Source organism: Centrocercus urophasianus, unplaced genomic scaffold, assembly GCF_019232065.1.
Source record: "Centrocercus urophasianus isolate 14NV4802_14NV808 unplaced genomic scaffold, USGS_Curo_1.0 seq_63, whole genome shotgun sequence".
Taxonomy (NCBI): Eukaryota; Metazoa; Chordata; class Aves; order Galliformes; family Phasianidae; genus Centrocercus; species Centrocercus urophasianus.
This window is the reverse complement of record NW_024885233.1, coordinates 590460-607662: the sequence shown is the minus strand read 5'-3', so window position 1 is coordinate 607662 and position 17203 is coordinate 590460. Positions and strand designations below refer to the sequence as shown.

The window sequence follows — 17203 nt, the reverse complement described above, 5'->3', positions numbered from 1 at the left end:
GGTAAGCTACAGCAGTTTGTGAAGCTTTGCAACGTGTCACTTCCTTGCTGTTGGGTCTTTTTCCTTCCACCATTCTTCTCTCAAGTTTGGTAGAAATCACAGAATTGTTAAGGTTGGAGAAGACCTCTAAGGTCATCAAGTCCAACAGTCAACCCAAGACCACCATGCCCACCAACCTATGTTCCTAAATAGAATCATAGAACCATTAAGGTTGGAAAAGACCTCTAAGATCATCAAGTAGAGCCTGAATCCATCCCCACCTTCCTCAGTGCTACACATCCACAATTCTTGAAGACTTACAGAGACAGGACTGGATCAGCGGGTCCAAGAATCACCAGAGTTCAATATGAAATCAGGAAAATCAGAGAGAAATGCAGTGACAAAACTCTAGTGCCAAAATATCCAATTGTAGATCTGGGAAAGTTGGGGGGCATTCCATACAGTGTTGGGGATTAATACAGAACAACAACAACAAGAGAAACTCAAAAGGTAAAGCCATAATCTTTTCAGTCTTTTTATTCTGCTGGGTGACTGCAAACGTGACAAAGTAGAAAAAATGGAAAATGCATTCAATCAAAGACAACTCCTAGGTTTATAATTACCTCCTCAGTGTGTACCTGAGCTGAATGGGAACTGCTGAGTCACAGCCTGAACCTCTGATTGATCACCTGAGGCGAGCAATGAGTCAGCCACAGGAGCACAGGTGAATTGCCTTCACCTGTGCTGTCTGGCTGCACCCCTCCTAAACCTATTGAAGAGCTGGCTCTGCTGGAGTTCTGTGAGTGAGCCCAGGATACAGGTAAGCTTTCTATCTATTCTCTTTTTGTTATCATTGTCTGCTTTGCTAAACTCTTTTGTTTATTTTGTGATTATAGCATCTTAATATTCATTGATTATATGCTGAGCTGAAGCCCTTCTTGCTGCTTTTGCATGCGTTTTCTCCTCTCTCTGTTCTCTGGGTCCTTGTGGAATTTGCTCAGGACTCAATCTACACCAGAGAAATGCCTGATTAAAAAAAAAATGGCACTGCTGCTGAGATCTTTTTTTTAAATTAAAAAAAGACTTCTCTAGAAACTTTTGGCTATGGATAAAATGAATTATTATTAATGGAAACCCAACTTATTTTTCAGGCTTGCATTCAGCAGCCTGCAAGAGGCCACACTTTCCCAGGTATGGGACAAATCTCTGCTCAACCAAAGAGGTTCTGCAGATTTTGCCCTCATTAAAATCTTCCTCATGGGAGAGTATAAGGAGCTGGGAGAAGGCTGTCTGCTCTTCTTTACAGAGAAAAAGGCAATTAATTACATAAAGGCTCCACAAAACACCTGAATGCAATACATCAGATTAAGGAGACAAGAGACTAAAAATATGAATACAGGGAACAGAAAGTGCAGCAGATAAACAAGCAGCCTGAGCCTTTAATATTACTGATAAATAATCTTTTAATTAAAAGCCCAGCTGCGAAACAAATAGGAAATACTCCTCACAAAGACACTGAAGTCCAACCAACTTACTCCTAGTTAGGCAGACCTGAAGGTCAGACTGAATTCACTTCAGCAGAGGCGGTGGTAACTTTGCCAGGAATAAATCTATTAATTTACTTTGGCCAATTGCCCTCGGTGGGATTTTTCATCCCTCCACTTTGAGTTCACTTGGATGTGTCTCCATGCCCTCCTTCCAGGCAATTTTAGCAAGCTTTTTTTTTAAAAAAAAGACAGAAACCTCTTAGCTTTCCTTCTCCCAAAAAGGTGGATTACTCCACTAAGTCCCTGCTGTAATCCACCTTCCAACTCCACAGCAATTAGAGGCCTATTCTGCTGCTGCTTTTCATCTCATTACCTGTGCCATGGAATTCTTTCACCCTCTGGATTGGATGAGTTTCCTTCCAAGGCAGGAATTGCCTATTTGTCATACTTCTATGCTGAGAATGAAAATAAAGATTAACATTGAAAAAAAAAGCACAAAGCAACAGACTCGTTCATATAAAAACTTTATTAAAAAGGAGGACACAGCCCCCCAAAACAATGTGCCCAGTACCTCTCAAACTTTTAAAACTCAACAATCATAATTAAATACAAACAGTGTGCACTTCCAGAAAAGGAGAACTAAACCCCAAATTGCTGCTGTTTCAAACATGGCCGGAGATCTTCCACAGTTCAATGTGTGTGGGCACACAGGCAGTGACTGAGGCTGTGAGCTGCCACAACTTGGGTCAGTCTTTATTCTTTTCTGCTTTAAGTGCCATGATGGATTTTGATATTATTGGAACCCTGTATTGCTTTATTTCAAAGAGAAAGAGAAGAACAAACTGTTATGGCTTGATGTCTCACCTGATAACGTCACACTGGGTGAATATCCTGCATTTTCATACCTCAGGTTATGCAAAATAAGGTTTTTTTTTTATGCTAGTTCTATTTCAACGTTTGATGATTTAAAAAACAAACAAGAATTAATATTGCTGTCACTAGGAAAAAAAAAAAAGCAACAAAAAAGCCAGCCTCATCTAACCATCATCTACAGGTGAGAAAAGAAAAGAAAAATAAGCCCAAGTTTATAAGTCTTCTACTTCTACCTGAAAAACCACCTCCTGTCTAACCTAAGACCACATTTAACAGTGCTTTAAGTGCATCAGCAACTATATAATGATTGATGCAGCTGTGCACCATGTAGTACTATAGATTCAAAAAAGGGAAGAAGAGTACTTAAAATATGTCTACCTCTTGATTTCCTTATGGAAGTTTTCTGTGTTGCATCATAAAAAGAATTTGCAGCAAAAATAGATTTACAAAAGCTGTTGTGCTCAAGTCAGCGGCATATGTACATCTTTGAACTGGAATAATACAAAAAGTATCCTAATAGAAAAGGCAATATATAAAATTATATTAAGAGTGCTTTAGAATTATGAAGTTATGAAATTATATATAGAATCACCAAGGTTGGAAAAAACCAGCAAGTTCATCCAGTCCAACTGTACACCTAGCACCAGTATTTCCCCACTAAACCATGCCCCTTAGGACAACATCTAAATGTTTCTTGGACACCTCCAGGGGTTGTGACTCTACCACCTCCCTGGGCAGACTGTTCCAGTGCCTGATGGCTCCTTCAGAGAAGAAATGTCTCCTAGTATCCAATCTGAACTTCCCCTGCCCTGCAGCAACACTCCACCGCTGTCTTAGCTAAACCTTGCAGAATTTACTCCAGATCCTAAAGCAAAAAACCACCTCACTGCCTGCAGAATTCGCTGGTGATGTTTGGAAGGGGATAGGCAAAGAGAGTGAAATCCAGGATGTACTTTGGGAGCAGCTCTTTTATCAGCCTGCGCTGGGTGTTGCACAGGTAGTAATGGAGTGTTTCTGCTGTCACCGGCTTGTACCATGACTGCCTTTCTGGGAAGCGGATGAAGGACGGAGCCTGAACTTCCTCCAGGACACGACTGGCGTCCTCATTCAGCCGCTCATAGGAGCCGATGAAGTCATATCGCACGGCACAGGGCTGGCACAGGTTGTAGATGGGCATCCAGTGCTCATTCATCCTCTCCACCTCTTCGTCCAGCAAGTAGCGGAGAAACTCGGAGAAGGTCACGTCGTCGCCTGCCGACTTCCCCCCATTCTTTCGATACCGTCTGACTATTTCCACCCCATACTTCTGCTGGTACTCCTTGATCTCCCCAAACTTGTTCCTGTAGGCCGACAGCAGCCTTTCAGCCGGGTTCCTCACAAAGACAAACTTGTAGTAGTTCTTCAGGCGGTAGTTGATCTCATCGGGCGTCATGTCCCCCAGGAACACCAGGTCGCTCTTGTGGTCCATCTTCAGCTTGACGTTGACGCTCTCCAGCGCCCCATCCAGCACCTTCAGGATGCGCTTCCAGTTGGAGCAGGCCACCTTGGGCACGTAGCAGTAGAGGAAGCGGTACTTATCGCTGACCAGGAGGTGACGGAGGACCGTCCGCCGCTGCCCGGCTGGCAGCTGCCAGATGCTGCGGGGCATGGCCCGCTGCCCGCACACTGAGCGGATGGTGCGGTTCCGGATGTCCCGCAGCACCTCATGCTCCAGATCCCCTCCATGAGTCTCCACCCGCCGGGAAACCTCCCCGGCAGCCGGGTGCAATGGGAGTGGCTTCACCTCGGCCAGGATGCCCTTCTCGATCATCAAGAGCAGACCGCTGGAGGCCAGGATGACGCCGAACATCAGCATGGAGGGCAGCAGCACCGTGCTGCCGCTCCGCAGGCGGGATCGGCTGCACGCCGAGGCGGACGCCCGCCGTACCTCCCCGGGAAAGGCGGCCCGCGGCGACATGGCCTCGGAGGCGCCGAGCCTCAGCCGCCGCCGCTCCGCATGCCGGGGAAGAAGACCGGCAGCGGGGAGGGAGGGCGAGGCGGGGCGGCGGCCGGCAGTGACGGCCTCAGGGGCGGGCTGGGGGCTGGCGGCCATTTCGCGGCGTCCCCGCCCCGCCGCCCGCCCTCACCCCCTTTCCTCTCCCTCCCTCCCCCTCTCCCTGCTGCGGCAGGTCCGGCTCCGCCGGCCAGATGGCTGTAGGTGCATCTTGCAGAGCACCCCTGATTGGGCCAGTCTGCCAGCCCATCAGCGCGTGGAGAAGCGGCAGTGAAGGACGTGTGGTGGGGGTGGGGGTGTACGCAATGGTCTCGGAGGTCTTTCCCAGCCTTTATGATGCTAAGATTCCATTAATTGTTATGCCGCACTTTGTTTAACCCTTTAACGTGTTGTTATTTGCATGGTTTCAGCAGCTGAAGGGTGAAAGTGATTTAATACCTCGTGTTCTGAACACAGCTGAGAACAGATGTGCCACCACCCGCAAATGGAAGGCCAGCAGCTCCCCAGACTTCTGCAAGTAATTCCTCAGAGGCTCATTCTTGACCTTGGCCAAGTGAGTAGAGCTGAAGTCCTCCTTACACAACCCTACCTAAGCCCTAAAACAGGTAAGCTGTAACCAGAGAGGGCAATAAGAGCCACACAGGCAGCCCTAACAGCAGATAACAGTAGAGACTGCATCTTTGTAGCTGGTCTAAACACAGCCCTTTCTGGAGGAGAAATCACGCCATAGGTGCATTGTTCAGTGTATTTCCTTTCTGTGTGCTTCCAGAGCATACCACCACGCTTGCTCTGCTTAGCAAGGCTTCCAGGGACTCTCTGTCAAAAGCTTTCTTAACATCAAGACAAAGCGGCTTCCACTTAGTTTTCTTTGATCAGAAGCCAAGAGCATTTTGTCGGCCAGGGCAGACAAAGCATTTGTAGCAAAGCGTGAGAGCCTGAAGCTAGATTATTTTTACATTTTAGTTTTATCTCATTGTAAATATTGCATTGGGTTTAGGAAGATAACATATATTCCACACTGCAGTCAGCAGTTCCTGATGTGATTTTAGAGAGTAGGTCCAATCATCTCAATTCTGATCTCAATTCCAGCATAAATTGAAGCTGTGTTACTGTGAGTTACCTGTGGCACAGAGACGCAAACCAGCCCTGAATGGAAAGCAGGAAGACTGATCAAATTTAACTCTGGTAAAGGCACTATGCTCTTTTCAAAGCAGCCAAGGGAAATATTTATTATATTACTTAGAAGGTAGGCTGGGCTGGCATTGCTTGTTTTCTTTTCTTTCTATTCACTTGTGATATAGAATCATAGAATGGTTTAAGATCACCTAATTCCAACCCCCTGATATAAGCAGGATACCTCCCTTGAGACCGGGTTGTTCACAGCCCCATCCATCCCAGGTTGGATGGGACCTATATCCGTAGGTCTGGTGTGATTTCATATGATAACTGAAGAGGAAGCCTTATACTCAGAAGTGATTCAGAAGTGTGCAGAACTATGGGGATATATGTCAGAGATCCTTTTTCTTTTTTTTTTTTCTTTTTTTTTTTTTCCACATAAAAGATGCATTTACAACATAAAATGACTCTGAGAAAGACCAAACTTGGGCTACTGGGGGTTAGCTGTAAACTTACACTGCAAAACACAAGTGACAGAATTTAGTTTGCTTGTAGATATGTATGGTGATGACTTCAGTTGGGAGCTTCTCAACAATCCTAATCAGAAACCCTGAAGAATAGCACTTGGCAGATGTGCTGCTTTACCCAACCCCTCTGCTGACTTCCTGGTGATCTTGGACCAACGTTGATACTTGTTTCCCCACTAAAAGTAACTATTTCTGCAGCCTCACCACTCAGCTGGCGCATACTGACAAGCCACAACTAACTGATACTATCAGTGGAGCTTGCTGGAGCATGCAGAGCATTGCATTAAGAAATGACATTCAATGCTGCCTGAAATAAAAGTCTGTTCCTTTGCTTTTTCACATTAAAAAAAAAAAAAAAAAAAAAAAAAAAGAGACATCCAGACACCATAAAAATCCACATCTCCTGTAACTCAGCCTGTTTGTCCCCATACTCAACTGCACAGAGCAACCTTCTGAATCCACTCCCACTGTGAGAGCCTGGGAAAACACACAGGCTTTACAGCATGCCCAATGCATTAACCAAGGCCAGCTGTCATTCCTATATATGGGTAAATTGATGCCTGCTCTTAAATTGTGCCTTTCATCCATAGGAATCCCAAAGTCTCTATAAATGGTGCAGAAGAGAGACATACTGACCAGCCTCAAGTCACAGTAAATTTGTTTGAGCACACAGCATTATAGTGAGCTGCTGTCCCAGCACTGTTTATGATGGGCACACACAGGTTTAAAGCAGGCTGTAGAACTCAGCCCTGGCCATCAAAAATGAAGAAATCCCCTTATAGGGGATGGAAAGAAAAACTGAAAGCCATCCATGTCCTTCCTGCTCAGAATGAGGCTGGACCCTGACTGCCATCATAGGCACTGCCACATACCTCTGCTTGGACATAGCTAAATGGGCATGATAGGGTGGGCTGACAACTGGACTTGGGAATCTTGGTGGTCTCTTCAACCTTAACGATACCATGATTTGGGTAAGGACGTAGTCATGTCCTCTGCTAACCAAGTATTTCTCTGTAATTCCCCCTTTCTCTGTATGAACCAAAAAAACTGCAGAAACAGCTTTGTGCAGTGCCTTCTGAACACAACTAAGAATGCATGGGATAATTGTGAGCATGATTAAAATTACTATCACGATTACCATTCAGTTTATCACTAAATCTTTCAGCCATCCTGTAATGCCTAAACTTGCCAGTCATTGCCCTAAGGAGGAATTCTCCACAACTAGCTTTTGGGATAGCTATTGTAGGTCTTGCGTGGCTTTATGGATAGATTGTGAATGATCTGAAAGATTCATACAACACATACTGTCAATATCTTCACAGCCATGTGCTAGAAGCAAAAAAATCTATCGCAGCACAGTTCTGCAATGTTGCATGCCGTACTGAATCTACATTTAACAATAAACCACTTAAGGCTAATGATGTTGCACTGCCTCCCCCTTTTTCTGTTTAAGTAGCTGCTCTTTTAACACTGTGCGCTTGCTCTACTAGCGACTGGCCTGTAGGTGAGTGGGGGATCCCTGTTGTATGGGCAACACCCAAAAGGGCCAGAACAGTTTGTGCTGCCTTACTGACATACCTGGGCCCATTATCAGTTTTGATTAATCCAGGAATGCCAAGTACCATGAAAACAGATTGAAGATGACGTTGAACATGGCGGCCTGTTTCACCAGTTTGTGCTGTAGCCCATGTAGCATGGAAAAAGATGTCAATACAAACACGTACATACATACTTCAGCTTTCCAGACTCCGGCATGACTAACATCCATTTGCCATATCTGTAAGGAATGTAAACCCCGTGGGTTAACTGTCCCCCTCACGGGTAGGCACAATGCCCTGGCAATGTGGGCAGGACTGGACAATACCTTTAGCCTCCACCAGGGGTAGACCAAGCTGTTTTGCAAGAACTTTGGTGAAAGAAATTGTGTTACGCGAATTCATCTGAGCGGAGCCCTGACTAAATAGGTATGACAAGCTATTGACAAGCGTCAGCGCAGTCATTACCCTTCACCAGAATCCCTGATAGTCCAGAATGGCTACGAATATGGCAAATGAAATAGTCATGCATTTTTTGGTTCAAGTACAAACCACAAAGTGCAGAACAATGCATATGCTTCTTTCTGCTTACATTCCTTAAGCACCAACCGTTTCAATTGCTTGACCACCCCCACTACATACAGAGAATCAGTTGCAATATTCACAGGAACATCAGTTAATCTCTTAAAAAAAAACCAAAACACTACAAGAGCCACTTGTAATTCAAGTTGTTGCACCGATCCTGTGCAGCATAACACTTGCTCTTGCCATGAACCATTGTGCTGCCATACAAGGGCTGCCTTTTTGATTTGACCTCCCACAGCAGTAAACACAAAATTATAGAGACATACTTGGTTAGCAGAGGACATGACTACGTGAGTCTAGACTAAGGCCTATGTGCTTTGGTACAAATGCTGCTGACTCCGGGCAGTCACAGTCTTTGACAAAGTCAGCAAGAGAAAGGAGATGCATAAGCAGAAAAAGAGCTGTACTAGGAAAAAAGAAAGAAGTTACAAAGCTTAGCTGAGGTTAGCTAAGAAAGCTGCCTGTTGCCAACGAATCAGAGAAGAAGCTTGGGTGCATGATCCAAGATCCAAGATAGACCTCGTGCTAACTGCGTGCTAGATGATCAACTGTAGAGGCATTGCATGTATTTCACACCTGCAACCAATCAGAAGTACACTTCATGTTATACAAGAGTTGTATTTTTTCCAATATACTGCCTCTGCTTTAACTCCATAAAGTGTCAGAATCTGTTTTATTCTCCCAACATAAACTGACTCACCTTTCCAACTGAAAAACTCATTTTAAGACATGTCAAACATGCTGGATGAATATAATAATAATTCAGAGAAGAAGGTTATGAGGGGCTAGGTCTATCTTGCCCAGAACAGAAATCACTACTTTCCAGGAAATGTAGTGCTGGAGATCTGCTGATCATGCATCTGCAAATTAATTGATAAGCAGCTGGCTGAACTTGCAAGGACCTTACGTTGGGTTTAATGCTCTCTTTCCCACCCTGTTGTAATTATAAACTGAGGCTTTTCAGGAAAGCCATTTTTGGTTCCCCTGCCCAAGAAAACTACTACCAGACATGATCAGTGGAAGCCACGTTCAATTTTAGAAGTCAGCAGAGCCCCCACACTCCCTTTTTCTCATCATCCTCTGTTCCATTTCAAACCCCTCTCAGCCCTTCCCAGACCAGGGCTCTCTCTGCTTCCCAGTTTCACCCACATCAGACAAACTCATGTCTGTAGCTAGATGTGGCCTTATCATCAATTTTCAGTATTGCACATTAAACTCTACATGGCTTTGATAAGAGATCCCATACAAATGGGCCAGGCGTTATTTCCAGTGGGGGAAACAGCATCAGGGGGGTTAACCATCTCATGAAAATACTTTGTTCTCACTAATGCAAAGTTGATAGATTACTAGGAACCCTCCTCTTTCATTACGTTTTCCTCCCTTGCCCCAGCTGAAAGGCAGAAATATCCGTTAAAGAAAAGCAATACTACACAGCAGCTAATAACACTTTTCTGGGTCTGACATCTCAGAGAAGGAAGAAATTGTTCACATCTTTTCATAAAACAAAATTCAACCTGAGTGTCAAAGTAAGAAATAGCAATTTCTTTCCCAGATGAAAGAGCAAAATGGATGTAATCAAGGCTTCTGGGATCCCCAAACACAATGAGATGCACACTGCCGTGTTCAGCTGTTTTAGAAGAAAATGGAAAAGAAATGAGCCCCCAAACTTATTTCAGCAAGACTTATTACCATTAAACACAGGGTGCTGCTAGCACTCAATGAGTATCGCCCTGAGTCAGCTCTGGATGAGCAGGGGATGATGCAGACAGTGTTCAACTTGATGGGGACATCTGAAATGGCCCCAACACAGTTGGGTGGTCCTCACCAGAGGGCTGAAAGCTGGGCTGTCTCTGGGTGCTTGGGTTGCTCCTTGCAGATGTATCAGCATGAAGATGGATTAGGAAAGGAGAATTCTAGAGTGGAACATTAAGGAGGAAACTCAGGATACAACTCAGGAGGAAACAGGAACAAGAAAAGAGAAAGCTTCATGCCCTGAAAAAAGAACTGTGATAAAACGTGTGCTGTTTTAATTAGACAAGCTGACTTCACAAGAACTCAATGCTTCCATTTGTCTCAATCAGTTCAGTTTAAAAGAAGCCTCAAAATACAGAAGTCTGACTCCTCTTGCTTCCTTACCACAGGAAAATGAGCCTTTCTGGAAAAGAGCACTAGATAGCATTTCCCTCCCCTTCATCTGTAAATAATAAAAATGGCATGTTTTCTCCAACATTTTAGAGGAGGAAAAAGACAATTAGAAATCTGACACAGGTTCTGCAGTTCTCACACGTGAAGACATAGGAGTAGAGTTTTGATTCTTAAACCTAAGAAATCCATTTTAGACCACAACATCCATTGCAAAGAAGGAAATTTAAGCTGGGAGCAAACTTCCGCAATTATCAGGAAAAAAAAAAATTCCAAGTCAGAAGCATCTCCTCTTGTTGCTGGATAAGGGCCAGTATTGCAGGCAGGCCCTGCTGCTGTCCCAAGTCTATGTTTCCCTATGCACGTGCCTCTGGGGTTGTGGCAGTGGGCACTGCAGCAGTTCCCAGCATTCCCAATCCCATTGGAAAATCTGCTCCCAGCAGGTATTTGGCTTTCATCTTGCAGAAAGGTCAGAACAAAACCCAACCTTGCTTATTTGTGTGCATGGTAGCAGCTAATGCGGTAAAATAAATGGCACTAACATGCCATATAAATCCCTTTTTATAGACTGTAATCGTACAGCGCGGTATTAACTCAGCCCTACTCATTAGCTGCACTCTGGTACTGACAGAGAGGATTTTGGAGCTGTGGTTGCAAAAGGAAAAACATCCTTACCACTCCATATCCCAGCCTGGGATCACATGGGGTCACTTCCATTGTTGGATAAGCAGAAACCTATAAGCTGAAAGCAGAACTCCCTCCCTGCTGCCCTTGTGCAAACAGAGGACAAAGTTTGCAGAAAGCAGGCTCTCTTAACCCTGCTCTGCCAAGCTTTTGCTCGATATCCTTTTAAAAATACCTTTCCCCCCCATTATAATAGCTTGTCTGTTTTCTAATACTGTATTCCAGTGCCCTAAGACATAACACAGTGGAAAATACTCATCTGCTGCTGGCTTGGTTTAGCATCACTGAGCAGATTTGTTTTTAAGAATTATTGGGCATCCAAAAGCCCCTCCAACTGCAGCTTGTTCCTATAGAGCACTCCAAAGAGGTTCACAGAGATAGAAAAATTAAATACGAAGTGGCAGAGTAAACGGTGCTTCCATGCAGCAGATTGTGTAAATCCAGTTTAAATTGTTTCCTTTATTAATTAGCCTTTCCTCTTATAAATGGATTAGCTGCTTTCACTGGAGGCTCTGACAGAAAAGCCATCTCATCCCTATAGCAACAAGGGACACAAACAGCATGCTCGCTTCCCTGGCAGCTCCTCAGCTCCATATTATCATATTATCTAGCATGGGAAATCTCGGGGGTATTTCCCCTTATTAATTACCTCCTTCAGCACAGAGCAGCAACCAGAGCAGGCACACAAGCTGCTGTGGGTTTGCTTGGCCGGAAGCCACTGCACCATAAGAAGTCACACTAGAAACTTCATGGGACTACATCAAGATCTCCTGATGGAAACAACCCAGGGACCAAAGACACTGTAGAGCCTGGACCTGTGCTGCCCTACTCCCTGGGCTTTATGGATGTTCCAATTAGGACACAATTCAACGTCACTGTAAACCATCTCTTCCCCCCCCCCCTCCCCCACCCCCAATCCCCTCCCATTTTGTTCCCAGAACTTATTTCCCCCCTTCCCACGCATGCAAGGCTCCAGCTCTAAATAGTACACATGATTATTTACAGAAATAACCCACACCAGGGGCCAGCTGCCCAGTCAAGAGCTAAATCACATCTCCCCACTGCTTCGTACTCAGGTCTCAGCACAGTCTCACTGCAGAGGGCACCAAATCGTCAAAGTCACTGCAGCCTTGGGGTGAGCAGCTTTGGCAGCAGGTTTTTGCTTGCAGAGCTGCTCCCCAACACTGTGAAAACTTAAGCTTACCATCTTCAGACCACACTCACCTGCATTCAGGGTGTTTTCCAGCAGATCTTATTCTCATAGAGGTCCTGATCCAGTTGTGTGATTTCAGGCAGGCTACAATTTGCTGCAGCTTTTGCTCCCATTTGGGTTCTTCCTTGTCTTATGGGCACATCAATGGAGACCACACAGTTGTCAGTTCCATTCTTGGTGTGAGGATGGACAGAGCTGGGAGCTGTGGGGCTGGGATGCTCCCGTGCTGACAAAAGCTGATGGCGATGATACCAAGTAAAAGACACCGAGCATAGTGATGCTCTTTATAAGATGCTTTTCCTAAGAGAAGAAACGCACTCCTTTACAGTGTTTCTAAAGTACAGATTGATACATCAAGCCTTCCGGAGACTATCTTTGCCACTAGCACCTTCCCTCTCTAAAAGGCAGATGCTTAACAACAATCCCTATGACAGCAGCAGCTGAGAAAAGATTGGAAAAATAAAAGATAAAATTAATCCCCTTAACCGATCATTCCTTTCTTTGTTCATCTTAGGACTGCATCCCAGCAAGGATGGGGGTGGAAAAGCATTGGAATCACTCCCTAAGTACCCAAGCCCCAGAATTCAGTCCCACACTGGTACTCTCCAAGCACTTAAGAACTTTAACTCCTCTTTTGACAACCCAGGAAAAGAAGAAGAGAGTTCCACTGATTTGTTTTCTAAATCAATACAATTTTTCAAATTTATTTTTTAAGAATTACTTCTAATATATCTTTCTCACAGAAGAAGGGTATAGGGAATGTTTTCATTCCATCTGTAAACACTGAAATACAGATCTGGGAAACCAGGGAAAAGACACAAAAAAAGTGCATTTTACAAAATTATCAACTAAAATATATTTTACATGTTTACGTTTCAATTTAAATTCTACCGACTGCATTTTCAGTTTCAAAAAATATTTCCATATCTAATAGATTAAAAAAGCATGAAATATTTTCATTATGGATAAGACATTTCAATTCATTTACATGCTGTTTGCACAACAGCATAAGCAACCACGTGAATCTCAAGCAATGTTCTTGGCCTGAAGCAGATTATAACGTGAGAAGTTGGGATTTGTCCTCTTGGGACACAACACAGCCCATTCTATGCCCAGGACAAGCACAATTTCTCTTTTACTCGGGGAGGAGCCAGGACAAAGGTGGGAGCAGAGGGGGAGAGGGGTTCAGAAGGAGGAATTTCAGCGTGTTATTGTGGTTTCCAAGACTGAGTTTCAAATCTGGTTGGTTCAAATCTGGCTGGTGTCGAGCCAGAAACTTTGGGTTCTTTGATCATGGGGCAGTTTACTCAGCCCCTGGCCTGCTGTCTGCCTGTGGAACCCACCTATCTCGAAGCGGGCAGCGAATACTGGCACGGGAACTAGAGGGGCTTATTGAAAGAGCTTTAAACTAGCAATGAAGGGGGAAGGGGACAAAACAGGCCTCTCAAGAGATGAGCCTAGGGGAAAGGTGCTCGAGCAGGGGATGAGGCAGATGACTCATCTGAAATGTGTCTATACCAATGCACGCAACATGAGCAACAAGCAGGAAGAGCTGGAAATGATTGTGAGTAAGGCTAATTATGACTTTGTTGCTATTTCTGAAACATGGTGGGACCACTCCCATGACTGGAGTGCTGTGATAGATGGTTACAAGCTCTTCAGAAGGGATAGACCAGGAAAGAAGGGTGGTGGTGTGGCCCTTTATATTAAAGACTGTTTCGATGTAGAAGAACTTGGGGTTGGGAATGATAGAGTGGAATGCCTATGGGTAAGGATCAGGGGGAAGGCCTGTAGGGGTGGCATCTTGGTGGGGGTCTGTTATAGACCGCCTAACAGGACGAAGAGTTGGATGAGGCATTCTATGAGCAGCTCACAGAAGTCACGCGATCGCCAGCACTTGTTCTGATGGGAGACTTCAACTTCCCTGATATATGTTGGAAATATAACATAGTGCAGAGGAAGCAGTCCAGGAGGTTTATAGACTGTGTGGAAGATTGCTTCCTTACGCAACTAGTAGGAGAGCCTACCAGGGGTGGTGCGCTGCTGGACCTGGTTTTCACTAACAGAGAAGGACTGGTGGGAGAAGTGAAGGTTGGGGACTGTCTTGGGCAGAGTGACCACAGAATTGTAGAATTCTCCATTCTTGGGGATGTCAAAAGAGTGGCCAGCAGAACTACCTTCTTAAACTTCCAGAGGGCAGACTTTGACCTGTTCAGGGAGCTTGTAGCGCGGGTCCCTTGGGAGTCGCTTCTCAAGGGTAAAGGGGCACAGGAAGCCTGGATGCTCCTCAAGACAGAAATCTTAAAGGCACAAGAACAGGCTGTCCCTGAGAGCCGTAAGGCGAGCTGCAGGGGAAGATGACCGGTGTGGATGAGCCGGGAACTACTGTTGAGACTCAAGGAGAAAAAGAGAGTCTACATCCTCTGGAAGAAGGGACAGGCTGCTCAGGGAGATTACAAAGAAGTAGCTAAGGTATGCAGGGAGGAAGTTAGGCAGGCGAAAGCCCAACTTGAGCTCAGGTTGGCCTCTGCAGTAAAAGACAATAAAAAAATCCTTTTATAAATATATCAACGGGAAAAGAAGAATCAAAGATAATTCTCGTCCTATACTTGATGCAGCAGGGAATGTGGTCACTGAGGACAATGACAGGGCTGAGATCCTTAATGCTTCTTTACATCTGCCTTTAACAGCCAGATCAGTTATCCTCTGGGCTTTTTATGCCCCAATCTGGAAGTCTGGGACACTGCACAGACTATGCCCCCAGCAATTCCAGTGGAGACAGTCAGAGAGCTCCTCCTCCGTCTGGACTGTCACAAGTCCATGGGATCAGATGGGCTGCACCCTCGGGTGCTGAGGGAGCTGGCGGGGGTGACTGCTGAGCCCCTCTCGGCCATCTATCAATGCTCCTGGTTAACTGGTGAAGTCCCAGAGAATTGGAGGCTTGCTGATGTGACTCCCACCTTCAAGAAAGGCCGTAAGGAGGATCCGGGGAACTACAGGCCTGTCAGACTGACCTCAGTACCAGGGAAGGTTATGGAGCAAATCATCTTGGATGAGATTGCACAGCATGTACACAGAGTCCAGGGGATCAGGCCCAGCCAGCACGGGTTTGTGAAAGGCAGGTGGTGCTTGACCAACCTCATCTCTTTCTACGACTGGGTGACTAGTCTGATAGATGAGGGAAGGGCTGTTGATGTAGTGTTCCTAGACTTCAGCAAAGCCTTTGACACGGTCCCTCACAGGCTTCTTCTGGGGAAACTGGCTGCCCATTGTCTGAACAGATATACACTTCTTTGGGAAAGGAACTGTCTACAGGGCCATGCCCAGCGGGTCGCGGTGAATGAAGTCCAGCTGCTGACCCTTTTCAAGTGGTGTACCCCAGGGGTTGGTAGTGGGACCCATCTTGTTTAATATCTTTATTGATGACCTAGATGAAGGGATTGAGTGCACCATCAGCAAGTTTGCAGATGATACCAAGCTGGGAGGTGGTGTTGATCTGCCTGAGGGTAGGGCAGCCCTTCAGAGGGATTTAGACAGGCTGAACCGCTGGGCTGAGGTTCAACAAGGTCAAGTGCTGGGTTCTGCACTTTGGCCACAACAACCCCATGCAGGCTTGGGGATGAGTGGCTGGATGAGTGTGAAGAGGAGAAGAACCCGGGGGTGCTGGGTGATGCTCGGCTGAACATGAGCCGACAGTGTGCCCAGGTGGCCAAGAGGGCCAACAGCATCCTGGCCTGCATTAGAAATGGTGTGGCCAGCAGGAGCAGGGAGGTGATCATCCCCCTGTACTCAGCACTGGTAAGGCTGCACCTTGAGTACTGTGTTCAGTTTTGGGCTCCTCACTACAGGAAAGATGTTGAGGTCCTGGAGCGTGTCCAGAGAAGGGCAATGAAACTGGTGAGGGGTCTGGAGCACAAGTCTTGTGAGGAGCGGCTGAGGGAGCTGGGATTGTTCAGTCTGGAGAAGAGGAGGCTCAGGGGAGACCTCATTGCACTCTACAACTACCTGAAGGGAGGTTGTGGTGAAGAGGGATTTGGCCTCCTCTCCCAGGCAACGAGCAGGACACGGGGCAATGGCCAAACGTTGTATCAGAGGAGGTTTAGGTTGGACATAAGGAAGAACTTTTTCTCTCAGAGAGTGGTCAGGCACTGGAATGGCCTGCCCAGGGAGGTGGTGGAGTCGCCATCCCTGGCAGTGTTCAAGAGGTGTCTGGATGACGTGCTGCATGATATGGTTTAGTGCTAGTGGTGGCAATGGTGATGAGGAGACAGTTGACTGGATGATCTTACAGGTTGTTTCCAACCTTGTGATTCTATGATTCTATGATCTTTCTCCGACTGTGCAGAAATGCTCAGGGTTGCCTGGCCAGTGGGTCTTGATGAATCCTTCATCAGATGGCACTTGGGTTAGTGGAAGGCAGCTGCAGGCAACTCACCTGCTTCAGGCTAGGTGTCAGGAATCCCTACCAAGTCTAATGTGTGTATTTAAGACCATCAGTCACCTTTCCATGCTGTTACCAGATGCCCATGGCCCCAGGGCACAGCCACTCTGTTCCCCCATCACGCTGTATCATGACGGCAGGAATGGCTCTGTTTCTCCAGTGTCCTCCCTCTCAGCAGGGATCCCATCCTCCAACATCTCCATGCTCCTCCCTTCCCCATGCCATTTTCCTCCACCCAAAAGAACTCCTGACTCCCACTGGGCGATATCGCACCATGCAGCCCAACTAAATCATTCCAAGAGACCATCAGTGCCCAAGCTAATTGTTAAGGAGAAATCTGAGCAATTACTTTGATATTAACAGTATCTTGAGGTATAAATGAGATAAGATACTTAGCCCATGAATTCCTGCCCACGCACCTAGCATCAAGCCTCCTGAAGCTGGGCATTCTCCCTTGGGCAAGGACAAGAGGGTTTTTCCAACATCTTCTCCAACACTCAGCAGAAATCGTTCCCCCAGCAGCAGAGAGATGCATTCCCTGCTGTCCCACTATGGTGGGTGCCAGTTCTCATCCTCTCTTTTTATATCCTCTTCTTCTAGACACTTTCCCCTCTTTGGTATGTAGAGC

General features: G+C 46.0%; 1 protein-coding gene and 1 long non-coding RNA gene across 2 annotated transcripts; one reads left to right on the top strand and one right to left on the bottom strand.

The window, feature by feature from the left end:
* Window positions 1-3082: 3082 nt before the first annotated feature.
* Window positions 3083-4469, bottom strand: CHST14 (carbohydrate sulfotransferase 14; the record flags this gene model as incomplete). Its single annotated transcript, XM_042836792.1, is given in 2 exon segments — window positions 3083-4364; window positions 4367-4469. Coding segments are annotated over 2 exon segments (1245 nt in total), but the record flags the coding sequence as incomplete, so codon positions are not given.
* Window positions 4470-4494: 25 nt separating this feature from the next.
* On the top strand, window positions 4495-6345 carry LOC122170142. Its single transcript, XR_006171707.1, has 2 exons — window positions 4495-4885; window positions 5422-6345. It is a non-coding gene; the product is annotated as an uncharacterized LOC122170142 (long non-coding RNA).
* Window positions 6346-17203: the final 10858 nt, after the last annotated feature.